This window comes from Psammomys obesus, unplaced genomic scaffold (genome assembly GCF_907164565.1).
Source record: "Psammomys obesus unplaced genomic scaffold, mPsaObe1.curated_primary_1811, whole genome shotgun sequence".
Lineage (NCBI taxonomy): Eukaryota > Metazoa > Chordata > Mammalia > Rodentia > Muridae > Psammomys > Psammomys obesus.
This window is the reverse complement of record NW_026585797.1, coordinates 21,549,032-21,560,685: the sequence shown is the minus strand read 5'-3', so window position 1 is coordinate 21,560,685 and position 11,654 is coordinate 21,549,032. Positions and strand designations below refer to the sequence as shown.

General features: G+C 41.4%; 1 protein-coding gene across 1 annotated transcript in view; it reads right to left on the bottom strand.

The window, feature by feature from the left end:
• Positions 1–2,636, bottom strand: part of Arhgap18 (Rho GTPase activating protein 18) — a 149,138-nt gene extending 146,502 nt beyond the window's left edge. The window contains exon 1 of the mRNA XM_055599429.1: positions 2,410–2,636. Within this exon, the coding sequence (XP_055455404.1) occupies positions 2,410–2,522 (113 nt within the window). The 5' untranslated portion in view covers positions 2,523–2,636. The remainder of the gene's footprint in view (positions 1–2,409) is intronic.
• Positions 2,637–11,654: the final 9,018 nt, after the last annotated feature.

The following is an 11,654-nucleotide window of genomic DNA, read 5'->3' as shown; positions in this document are numbered from 1 at the left end:
AAAAAAAAAAAAAAAAAAAAAAAAAAAAAAAAAAAAAAAAAAAAAAATCAAACATTTTCTGTAAACATCTAAAATCATAAATATAACATTTTGCATTTTCTAACTGCATTACATATATATTACATATATTAACTCACATGCATGAATTAATAATAATGAACCATTTGTTTGAATAAATAGCTCATTGATATACTATTACTTAGAATAAATGCAGTCTTTTGATAAGCAAGGTCAAAATTTTGAGCTACCTCCAGCTACTTTTAAATAGATATGAGGGCATGCAGGATCTAATTTGGCCTCTTTATAGGAGTTTTACTTTGGCTTTATGTAAAAAATGGGCATCAAGGATCACTGAAATCTTTAGAGTACCTTCCTAATGTTTCAACTACCAGCTAACCAGCCCATCCACAGCCAACATCCTACACACTGCTAACCATTATCCCCAGGTCATTACTGAACCTCTCTCTCCCACCCCTCAAATCTTTCCTCATTCCAGGAAGCCTAGCTCCATGCCAACTCCAATATCTTAACCCATTCAAGGTTAAACAAGGTACCTCTCAAAGTTAACATTCTGCTTAACTGGTATGTTACCCCAAGCTTAGGGTAAGAATTAGTGATGACTACTCTCTCCTCCCTTCTTCCTGCCTCAAAGCAGCTTCCATCTTTTCCCCACCCCCTCAGCATCCATACCTACATATACCCATTAAAAACCAACTCCCAGACCAGGGCAGGGAGCAATATGGCAGCCAGCAGAAAGGTCTTTCGGAGAGCATCTAGAGTTGCAGTCCAACACAAAACACATATTGCACAGCCTAGTGCTCACCCTACCCCTCTGGCGACTGTGGTGCTTCTTCTGCAGTAGCTGAAAGCAATCCAATCCTTGTTTATTTGTCCAACCACTCTAAACTACCCATAACAAGCTAGAGAACTGGAAACAACAGGAAGGAATGTCTGCAGTCACATGCAAAAGCTCCCAGCAAGAAACTTTGCTACAACTGAAGGAATTTCTGAGGTCTGAGTCTAAACAATGGGATCAAGGTTTGGACCCCAAGTCCCGGTGGTTTTAGTCAGGCTCACACCCAAGACTCAAGACTCCACTCCAGCCCTCTGGCCCACCCAAGCCTGAAGGCAGTGGCAGCTGCAGAACATGCGGGGCTTTGCTTGCTCTGTTCTGGATTGCTTGACTGCCATGTGGAAGCCAAGCTAGGGCAGCTGCCGGTTTGCTGTGGCTGCTGACAGACGAGTATTCTGCTGTGGTGCAGAAGCATGGATGGAGACCATCCCTACTTCTCAAAGAAAACAGAAAGCAAAATGGTAACACATGTAGCGCCAAAGCAGCAGTTTCCCTTTGAACTTTGGAAATGAGTTCATTCAATGGCCTCAATACAATGAGCAACATGCGAGAAACAAAGTTCTTCAGCCAAGATCTCAAGAATATTACAGCCTTTCCTTTCATTTTTCTCACGCCCCCATGTTTGGGGATTTGAAAACCGAATGAAAGAAGGCATTCTTTCAGTGTAGGGCACGGGCCTTAAGTCACCCAAGGAACAAGTTTTCATTATCACTTTTAGCATCAAGATGAAATTGGACTTACTGATAACTATTTTTTTTTTTTTTTTGCAATCTTTCAGGCCAATATTTGCAATTTCTATCTAAGACTGGAGATTAAAAGTTTCAGCTAGGGAGAAGGTCATTAAGGAGAAAAAGGAAGAGGTAGGGGAAACACCAACCTTGAAAAACAGAACAAAGTACACAGAGAGGCAGAGGCAGAAGAGGACTCGGAGTCTCAACAGTGGAGAAAACATTTGCCCTGTCTGCCTATAAAGTGATTTAACATTAACCATGCTCCTTCTACCAGCAGAGTACCGCCTGCTGACAGAAACTCCCTTTTGAAATCCCAAGGGTGTAGGGAGGGGTGTGTTGGGCTGTGGGAGTAATTTACACACACTGAAAAATGTGAACAGCACCGCCACAGGCCAGTGTCTTGGGCATTCTGCCTAAGAGGTCTGCTTTCAGCGAGGGGCGGAGGGTGCCACTCTCAAAACAGCTAGTAGAGTGACCAGCCTCCCTGCTTTTTGGCAGGCTTTCCCAGCTCACAGTTCCAGCGGAGTTTTGAGCCCATTCAAGAATTCCACCTCACGGGGAGCCGTTTCCGATAGTCATTTGATCAGTCAGCATTTGCACATGCACCTGCTAAGCAACTGGTCTAAGAGCCAAATCCCCCATCCTCCACCGGTAACCAGAAGGGTTCCTGCATACAGGGGTGAGGGCGATGCAAAGAACAAGCCAAGCCTCTATGCTGCAGCGTGAGGTCAGGCTTCAAGTGCAGAGGTGATTCTCTTCCCTCGTGACAACTTCCCTGTCACTTTGTTCCTGGGGCAGGTAGGGGATTTTCGTTAGTTTCCTTACCTGGAGGTGGTTTCGTCGCCTCCATTTGCAGGTCTCTCCCCAACGACCTGGTCCTTGCCGCTGGGGTGGTAAGCAGTTAGCACAACTCCGGGGGAACTCTCGAGCCAGCTCATGGTGACAGAAGGGGCATAATTCTGGGATCCTGACACAGAAGGGAATGAAGTTCCTGTCTCGCCTTGGCAACTTGCTCATTAGCAAGGGCCAGCCCCTCCCCTGTCCCGGCCAGCGATTCACAGGGAGAGGGGCGTGGCCTCTCCAGCTGGGTTTCCTGGCCCAGCAGTTAAGGGCTGTGAGTGACTCACAGCTTTGTTTAAACCCGGCAATCCCAGGCGGCCGCAGCAGTTAAGGGGACCCCGGGTGTGTGGGGGTGGTCCCAGCCCACAGCTCACCCACCGCTCACTACAAGCCTAGTGAGCTAGGAAACCAAACCGTGGGTAAGGGCAGGGCCTTTTCCCCTTCCCCATTCCTGTTTCCATCTGATAATTTCTGCTACTTCATGTAACTCGAGTAAGGCAGTCTTTAACCCCTTCAGGCATCCACCAGGGCAAAACCAAGGAGCCTAGTCAAACACACAGTGCCATCTGGCCCACCAGAAAGGCTTTGCTTTCTGCATTAAAAATATTGCGTTATTGTGTGCACTGCAATGTCAAACACACCTCTTGTCTTATTAAAACACTCTTTAGGAGAAATAAATACATGTCTACCTAGTGGCCTGTTAAAAGGTATTGCTCAAAATTAAAGAAGTCCCAACATTTGCTGAGAACCTATTACTTTCTAGTTGTGTGTGCAGGATGGGGGGTGGTGCCCAGGAGCACTTCAGCCTACATGCTCACACACACGCACACATACACAAACTATGAATATTATAAGAAAACGTATAGCCAAGGAACAGGGCAAATAACTTGTCCAAAATAAGTTAGTAAGCGCCAAGTTATTAGATATTCGCCTAGACTGTCATGTTTGGCCGATGAAGAAGCAAACGCAAACGTAATTTTTTAAAAATAATTTTCTGCGTTTTCTATTCTGAAAAACAAATTTAAAACAAGAATTTCTGCTCTTTGATATATGTAGCAATCTGAGTTGAAACATTTTTGCTTTATATTATATACATACACATATATGTATATCTATGTATATTTATATATGTATATATGTATGTGTGTATATATACATATATATATATATACTTTCTGTGTAAACCAGGGTGGCCTCAAATTCACACATTTTCTTGCTTCTACCTTCCAAGTGCTGTTCATGCCACCACACCTTGATTTTATTGTTATTATCATTGTTGTTGGGGGTGGTTATTTGTGCATATGTTTGTATGTCTGGTTCAAGTGTTTGCCACAAGTGTTCCGGTGCCCCAGAGGCTAGAGGAGAATGTTCCATTCCTCAGAGATGCCACAAGGAAGTTGTAAGTTTCCCATCATGGGTGCTGGGAACCAAACTCGGGTCACCTGGAAAAATAGTATGTGCTCTTAACTACTGAACCATCTTTCTAGCCCTGCTTTTAGCCTTGAACTTGCTACCCAGTTTGGGATTCTTTGGCCAGGCATACACCAGCAGCCTGCCAGTTGCCCCATGCCTGCCAGTATGTGGGCTTGTGGAGATGGACCCAGAACTTCACACACGTAAGGCAAGGAAGCTACCAAAGGATCTGAATTCCGAGTCACAAACTGAAATTCCTGGTTAACTTCGTGATCGCTTTTGGTTAACCTTGCTGGGCGTGATGGTACATGCCTGTAATCCCAGCACTCAGGGAGGCAGAGGCTGAGCTCTCTTTGAGTTTGAGGCCAGCCTGGTCTACAAAGTGAATCTAGGATAGCCAAGGCTACATAGAGAAACCCTGTTTAAAATAATAATAATAATAATAATAATAATAATAATAATAATAATAATAATAATAATAATAAAACCCAAAATTTATTAATTATTATTGCTTTATTTTCTGGATACCTTTGATTTTGTCATTCCATATACATATGATTTGTATTTCTTTTATTATTTAAAACTGAGAGATAAGTTATTTATATTTAAAATACTGAGAGATAAGTTATTTATATTTAAAATACCAATTGTCAGCTAGGTGTGGTGCCACACACCTTTAATGCCAGCACTGGCAGGCAAAGGCAGGTGGATCTCCAAGTTCAAGGTCAGCCTGGTCTACAGAGCTTCCAGGGCAACACAGAGAAACCCTGTCTCAAAAAAAAAAAAAAAAAAAAAAAAAAAACAAAAAACAATGTCCACTGTCTAAGTGTGATGAAACAGATCAAAAGCAACTAGGGGAGGAAAGGGTTTATTTGGATGGCACATCATAAATTACAGTCTATGATGGAAGCCAAAGAGGGGATGGGAACAAGGCAGTAACCTTGGGCAGAAGCTGATGCAGAGGTCTTGGAAGGGTGCTGCTTAATGACTTGTTCCTCACAGCTTACTCAGCTTGATTTCTCATATAACGCAAGACCACAGCCCAGGGATGGCACCACCCACAATAGGCTGGGCCCTCTCTGATCAATAATTTAAAAAATGCCCTATAGGTTTGCCTGCAGAACTCCTGGAGGCATTTTCTCAGTAGAAGCTGTCTGCTCTCACAGATGACTGTAACGTGCTTCAAATGGACATAAAACGAACCAGTCCATGTTTTTTAAAAAAATTATATTCATTTTATGAATGTGGGTTATTTTATGCATATTGTGTTTACAAATATGTCTGGCATATGTGTATGCCTAGTGCCTGTGGAGGCCAGAAGAGGACATAGGATCTCCTGGAACAGGAGTCCCAGACAGCTGTAAACCCCATGTGGATGCTGGAATTTGAAACAGGGTCCTCTAGAGGAGCGGTCAGTGCCTTTAACTGTAGAGCCATCATCATGGCCCTTTCAAAGTATGCACATTTTTCAAAAATGTCTTTTTGTTCATGCCACAGAGAACTCAAACACAAATGTTCCTTTAAAGGGACCCTTTTATATATTTCTGTCTCTCTTTCCACAACCAGTTGCTCAATATTTCCACCTTGTCCTCCTTACGGGCTCTCTCCGCTGCCCTCTCCTCTCTGTTCTCCTTGCCTCAAGCTGGGACTTGCAATTAGCTGTTAGCTCCACTCTTTTTGTTTGCTTGTTTTTCAATACAGGGTTTCTCTGTGTAGCCCTGGCTGTCCTGGAACAGACTCTGTAGTCCCTGCTGGCTTCAAACTCAGAGGTCTGCCTGCCTCTGCACACTGAGTGCTGGCATTAAAGGCCTGTGCCGCCATGGCCTGCTCCTTAGCCCATTCTTGTCCCCTCCTTTAAACTCTTCTGCCCGCCCGTTGTTATTGGATCTATCCCAACATTACGTACATGTATCACTACTTACAAACCTTCACCGAGTCCCTAGTACCTAAGGAGACAGTTCCATGGTCCACTGTCATTCTCACTTCCTGCTCCAAATGAGGCTCTCACCTCACCTACATATCCTTCTCCCCTCAGGTCACACTCTCTTCCTTTTCCTTCCCTTCGCATCTGACCTCTCATCCCCATCCCCCCTCCCACCCTTGCATCCCAGGTCTCTAAATAAATGCTAAACAGGCGGAAGTATGTGACTCTGAAGGTGCCTTCAATTTCAATCTTGAATGAGAACTGGTCAGACAAGTGGCTCCCAAGCACATACCAGTACTGCTGAACTGTTCACCACAGTCCAGGTAAAATTAAAAAAACAAAACAAAACAAAACAAAAAAAACAGGAAGGGACAGCCAGAGGGAAAGTAGATGAGAGCTTGCACTTCCGTCTTGGACGTGACCTTGTATGGAAAAGTGGTGAAGGGTCCCTCCACCCCATCACCTTGTTTAAAGGTGACTGCTTTTCAGTGCTTTGGCTTGTGAAGACTCTTGTATTTCTTGCCTCTTCTCTGCTTCACTCTTTCCTTCTCTTCTCTTCCCTGGGCCTTCTTCATATCTTCTTCATTTCTCTCCTAGTCTCCCTCCTTCCTTTACTGAATGAATCTCCAGTCTCTGGGTATCACATAGAAAACACTACCAACTCTCATGAGTCAATTGATAATGACAGATTTTGTCCACTAGAAACCAAAACAGTAATTAAACCATATCCTTACCTAATTATAGTATCTTCACTGATTTAATGAATTAATCATAATGTTCAGGTTAAAATGTAGCTATTTCAAATAGCATGTGGGTTCAGGCAGAAAATTAACTGTGATACAAATTGAATCCCATAACATTATATATAAATTCCAAAGCCTCCTCATTACACAGAAGTTTCTCAAGATCCTGTTCATTTCTTCCCTGTATGTTCTGTTGTTACTAGTCTGAAGATATGGCTACCAGAGGCAGATACACAGCTAGTAGGACTGGTGTACACAGCTCAGACTCAAGTGCGTTAAAAATAGTTTCAGAATTTTACTATGTCATCATGGAAGGAAGCCTAATCACCAACGTGGACCTATGAGAGGGTGTTCGTATTTCATAACCTAAATTCTACCAACATTCATAGTACATTTTTGCTTCTCTACCAGCATTCTTGCATGGCTCTTCTTTATGAAAACAAAAAAATACAGTAAACACACACTTCTGATGTCCCCTCATCCATTTCAGACATTTCATGTCCTAGAAAATGTTAATATGCAAGCCTCTGAGCTCATGCCAAGCACTTCCTGTTATGAGTCATCTTAGAAAGCAATTAAAAACATCAAGACAGTTTAAACATGCATTTCATTCATCCTCTTCCAATGCTGTATACTGGATGTCACAGGGAAGGGGGAGAGGTTGTAATTTATGCACTCAAATAAATTGTTAAAAATAGGTTGGCAGTAGTACCGCAGTGTTTGACAATTTAACAACCATGCTCTGAAATCATTTGAAAAATTCTGAACTTCAGTGCTACTAGTATGGAAGAGTTTACTAACTGTTCATATTCCAACATAGGCTCCTACTTAGTAATAAAAAATTACTCTGGGAAGAAACCAAAGTTGCAGTGGAATCAACATGTTTATTAATATTTTTCCTTCCCATCACTCTACATCAGTAAGGGAAGGAGATACCAGTGAGGGAGAATTACCTGCTATTTATAAGGTGATATAAAACATAAAGCCATATGAAAAATGATCTTTCAAATGGCAATACTAAACCCAACTTATACTTATAGGTTGTAACAAGAACTTGAGTAGATTGTAGATTAATCAGTTGTGAACCTCTTTTTTTACCTAAGTGATAAAACTGGGGCTTACAGAAGTGCTGACTAAGAAGAAGGGAGTGCTCCCTGCTGCTTTTCTGCTGTTTCACCTGGCCTTTGCCACCAGTCATTCTTGAAGCTTTCCTTCTGGTCAGTTCTGTGCAGGGAAGCTGCAGCTAAAAACATTCTGTCTACAACAACTGAAATGGACTTCCTGGGAAATGACAGTTGTTACTAATTCTATCTGGGTCAAAGAGGGATGAGCCTTTGCCTTTATCTGGAAAGCTTCAACTATTTCCACCTCATTATCAAAGTTATTTTAACTGTTCCTCCAGGGGAAAATATGTATGAGTCACACCCAAAATGATATGCAACTGTTAAGGCTAGAGGCTAATTTAGGGCTTCTAGCAAATATTTCAAGGAGGGGCAGCTTTCTTACAGTTAAGGAGTTTATTGCTAACAAATAATATTTGCTAATATTTGTGAACTTCTTCTTTCTTAGACCTGATAGTTTCCTTTGACTCATACAAGAACTGTAACAGATATATTGGAATTCCGCCTACCCAAGACTCAATGAAAAAAGGCATCTCCCAGCATGTTAGTGGAAGAAGAAGGGCATTTGAGCAAGTGTGTGTGTGTGTGTGATTGTTGAGTGTGAGCACTTAGGTGTTGTGAATGCTACAGCTGTGTCTGTCCTGATACCCTTTCACTTATGAAAAGAGCCCTGCAGACAATTAGCGGGGAGAAGAGCCTTGCACAAAGCTACCATGTTCAAGCAAACAGAATAAATTCAATGTTTTGGGGATTTACATTCTAGCCAGCATACACATGTATTTTCTGGTACTTTGAAATGGTTTCTTATGTCAAAACAGCAGGATTGGATGGCATTCTAAGAGACAGTCTTTCTAAAAAGTGTTCTGCCCATAGAACTGAAACAGAAGTACACTGGTCATTATGAACATCCTTTCATTCTTTTTGAAAAAAAAAAAAAAAAAAGTACCCCAGTGGCAGATTAGGCTTGTAACCCCATAGGCATACAAGATTTGTTAAGCATTGGGGGCTTTGGAAGAGCCTAACTGTGGATGGTCAAGGTCATAGGGCTCCATGATGAATCTACTTGTCATGGTGAAGCTAGACATCCCCTAACAAAACAAAGTAAATTGCATGACTAACTTTTCCATTGGTTTTCTTCCTCATCATTACTTACTATTGTGAGAGTTATGTTATGAACACAACTGAAGACTATGAACGAAGAACATTCTCAGGATACACATACTAGAAAAGTTGAGGCTTGCTTATGCATAGAAAACACAGTTTGGAAAATCTAAAGTACCTGCAGATACGCTTAAATACAAAAGCCTGAGCTTGAGATGGATGCCAAAGGCTCCAAGGTTGCATCTACCTGCTGTGAAGTCTGGGTTTCCTTGTAGACAGAGATGCGGGGGTGGGAGGGCAGGCAGATCAAGAGTGCTGAGAAAAAATTCAGGAAGTCTCCTGGATCAGAAAAACGGAGAGAAACAGCAAGATGACTCCACAGGTAAAGGCAGGGACCTCACATGGTAGGAGAAAATCTGCAAGCTGCCTTCTGACCTAGTCACCAAGATGGTCCGAACTTTTTCCCTCTCAAAAATGTCAAAATAAACAAAAACAAAAAGAAAAGGGATGGGTTGATTTGAGCCTAGGAGGAAAATATAAGTGAAAACTATTTTCTACTAAGACAAACAAGCAAACAATCAAAAAGAAGCCAAAGAGATGTGAAACCTTTCCAAATGAAGTTAGTTCCAACATTCCAGAGTGACATCTAGAATAATCACACTGTTTTCTTGACCAGAATACTTAATCCTGCACAAATTTGTGCCACTAAAAGGAATTTGTTTTGTGAGATTTATGGGAAGCACAGAGTAAGAAATGTCTTCAAAACTGGAGATGTAACCACTGCCCTGGAGCGATAGCTCAGTGGTTGCTCAGAGCACAAGAACCAAGTTCAATTCCCAGCACCCACATGGGAAAGGGCATAGCTGTCTGTCATTCTGGCTGGAGCCTCTGGCTTCTTTAGGCATCTACCCTCACATGAGCACACCCACATAGAGACACACACACACACAATAATTTAAACATAATTAAAAAAAATAAAGATAGCAAACTTGTTGCGTTGTTTTACAAAATCAGCAGCCTTGTCAACCAAGATTGGCAAATGGAGCACTAAATGACTGAATTATGCATGAAGCCCAGGATTCATAGGCTATAATTTCGCTCTACTCTGGGTGATAACAAGCCTATCTGTGTCTCTGAGAACAAGTTTCTGAGAACCCTTCTGCGGGTTTGTGCTGCTTGAGAGAAATGATCTGACTTCCCCCTGGTGCCTAGGTAGGCCTGTCTTTATTTACATCGGCCTATCTTGGTAAGAAAGAGCTGGTCATGTGAGTCTTCTACCACTCACACAGAACTCTGAGAATCCGGGTCTGCAGAGCTTGCTGCTACCAAAATGAAAGTAAAATTTATTCATAAATTAAAATCAAGCCTTACAGCGTGTGTTTGTGTGTCTCCGTGTGGGTGTGAATACAGAGTCATCAGAAACAATTGTTAATTGCTTTTTAAATATGGTCCATACTTTTAAGTCCTGGAAGAAAATGTCATAGTCTGTGAAGACTTTCATTTCCCATGAATGTTATTGAGATTGTCTCATCCGTCAATACCAACCAGAATCACAGTGAGAAAAAATTCTATTTCTAAAATATTTTGGTATAATTTGTTTTATGGAATTTATGTCTTTGTATCATTGACTGTATATTGTTTCTTTGTGAAAGAATTTTCAGGAAAACTACTTAATTACAACAGTTGGAATACAATTAATTCAAGAGTTCCAACGTTTCACATGGCAACAGACATTGTTATCTAAAAAAACTCTCTTCTATTCTCACTTTCTCTTTCCCCCTCTCATCCCCCGCCCAAGCTCATAGCATTTTAAGCCACTTAACGATTTTGTGTTGGACTTCATTCATGGCTATTCCGAGGTGGGTAGCCCGAGGCCTGGTTGGACACACATGGGCCATTGGCCTGCTTTTGAAGTGGGATTGCTAAATTTCCACATAGTCTCACAGTGTGGCCAGAAGCACTATTCTTTAGACTTGGTGCTAAAAAGGATTTCCCCCAAATGCCCAGCTCTCAGTCTAAGGGAAACATGGCTCCTTAAATGTTCTTGTACCTAAACAGCTTGAGTTCCTGAAATAGCCTCTGAAGATACCTAGAAAAGTATTTTCCATCATTCTCTTTACTTTAATAATTTGCTGACCTCTCATCCTTACCGGGAACACAGCTATAATCAAGAGGACCTAAGCCTAGTGAAATTTTAAAGAGAGACTTGAAATTACAGGGTTGAGGCTATCCAAAAGTTATCTATGTCCAGTCTAAGCTGCTCTGTTTTTAGAAGCAGCTATTGGGGGAAGGGGAGCTAGAGCAGGGCAAACGGTTATGGAGCCAGAGCTGAGAGACCAGGGAACCTCTACCGCCTGGTACCAATTCTTTCCGGAGTACAGTCGAAAGAATCCACTGTAAGAATTTATGGCAGCCTTAATGAATTCATTTTCAAACAGTTGTTTATTAATCTTGTGTGTGACAGGGAGGGCACACATCACAGAGGACAACTTCTGCCAGATGGCTTCCAGGCACCTGACACAGGTCACTGGGCTTGGCAGCAAGTCCCGTTACTTGCAAAGCCATCTTTGCTAGCCCAACCAATCACTTATAAGTAGCCTTGGTCTTTAAACTCCTATGTCACACCCTAGCTCCTAGGGAAAAACAGAATCTCCACAGAACTCTAAGGTTTCTAGGTTGTCTGTAATTCAAATAGCAAGAATAAAAGGCAAATTCTACTACAGAGTAAATCTTTTTTTTCCATCAGCCTGTTTTCCTAGGATTTTTATCACCGTAGTTTCATATAAACATATATACATATATATTATATATTTTATATTATATTATATTATATTATATTATATTATATTATATTATATTATATTATATTATATTATATTATATTATATTATATTATATTATATTATATTATATTATATTATATTATAT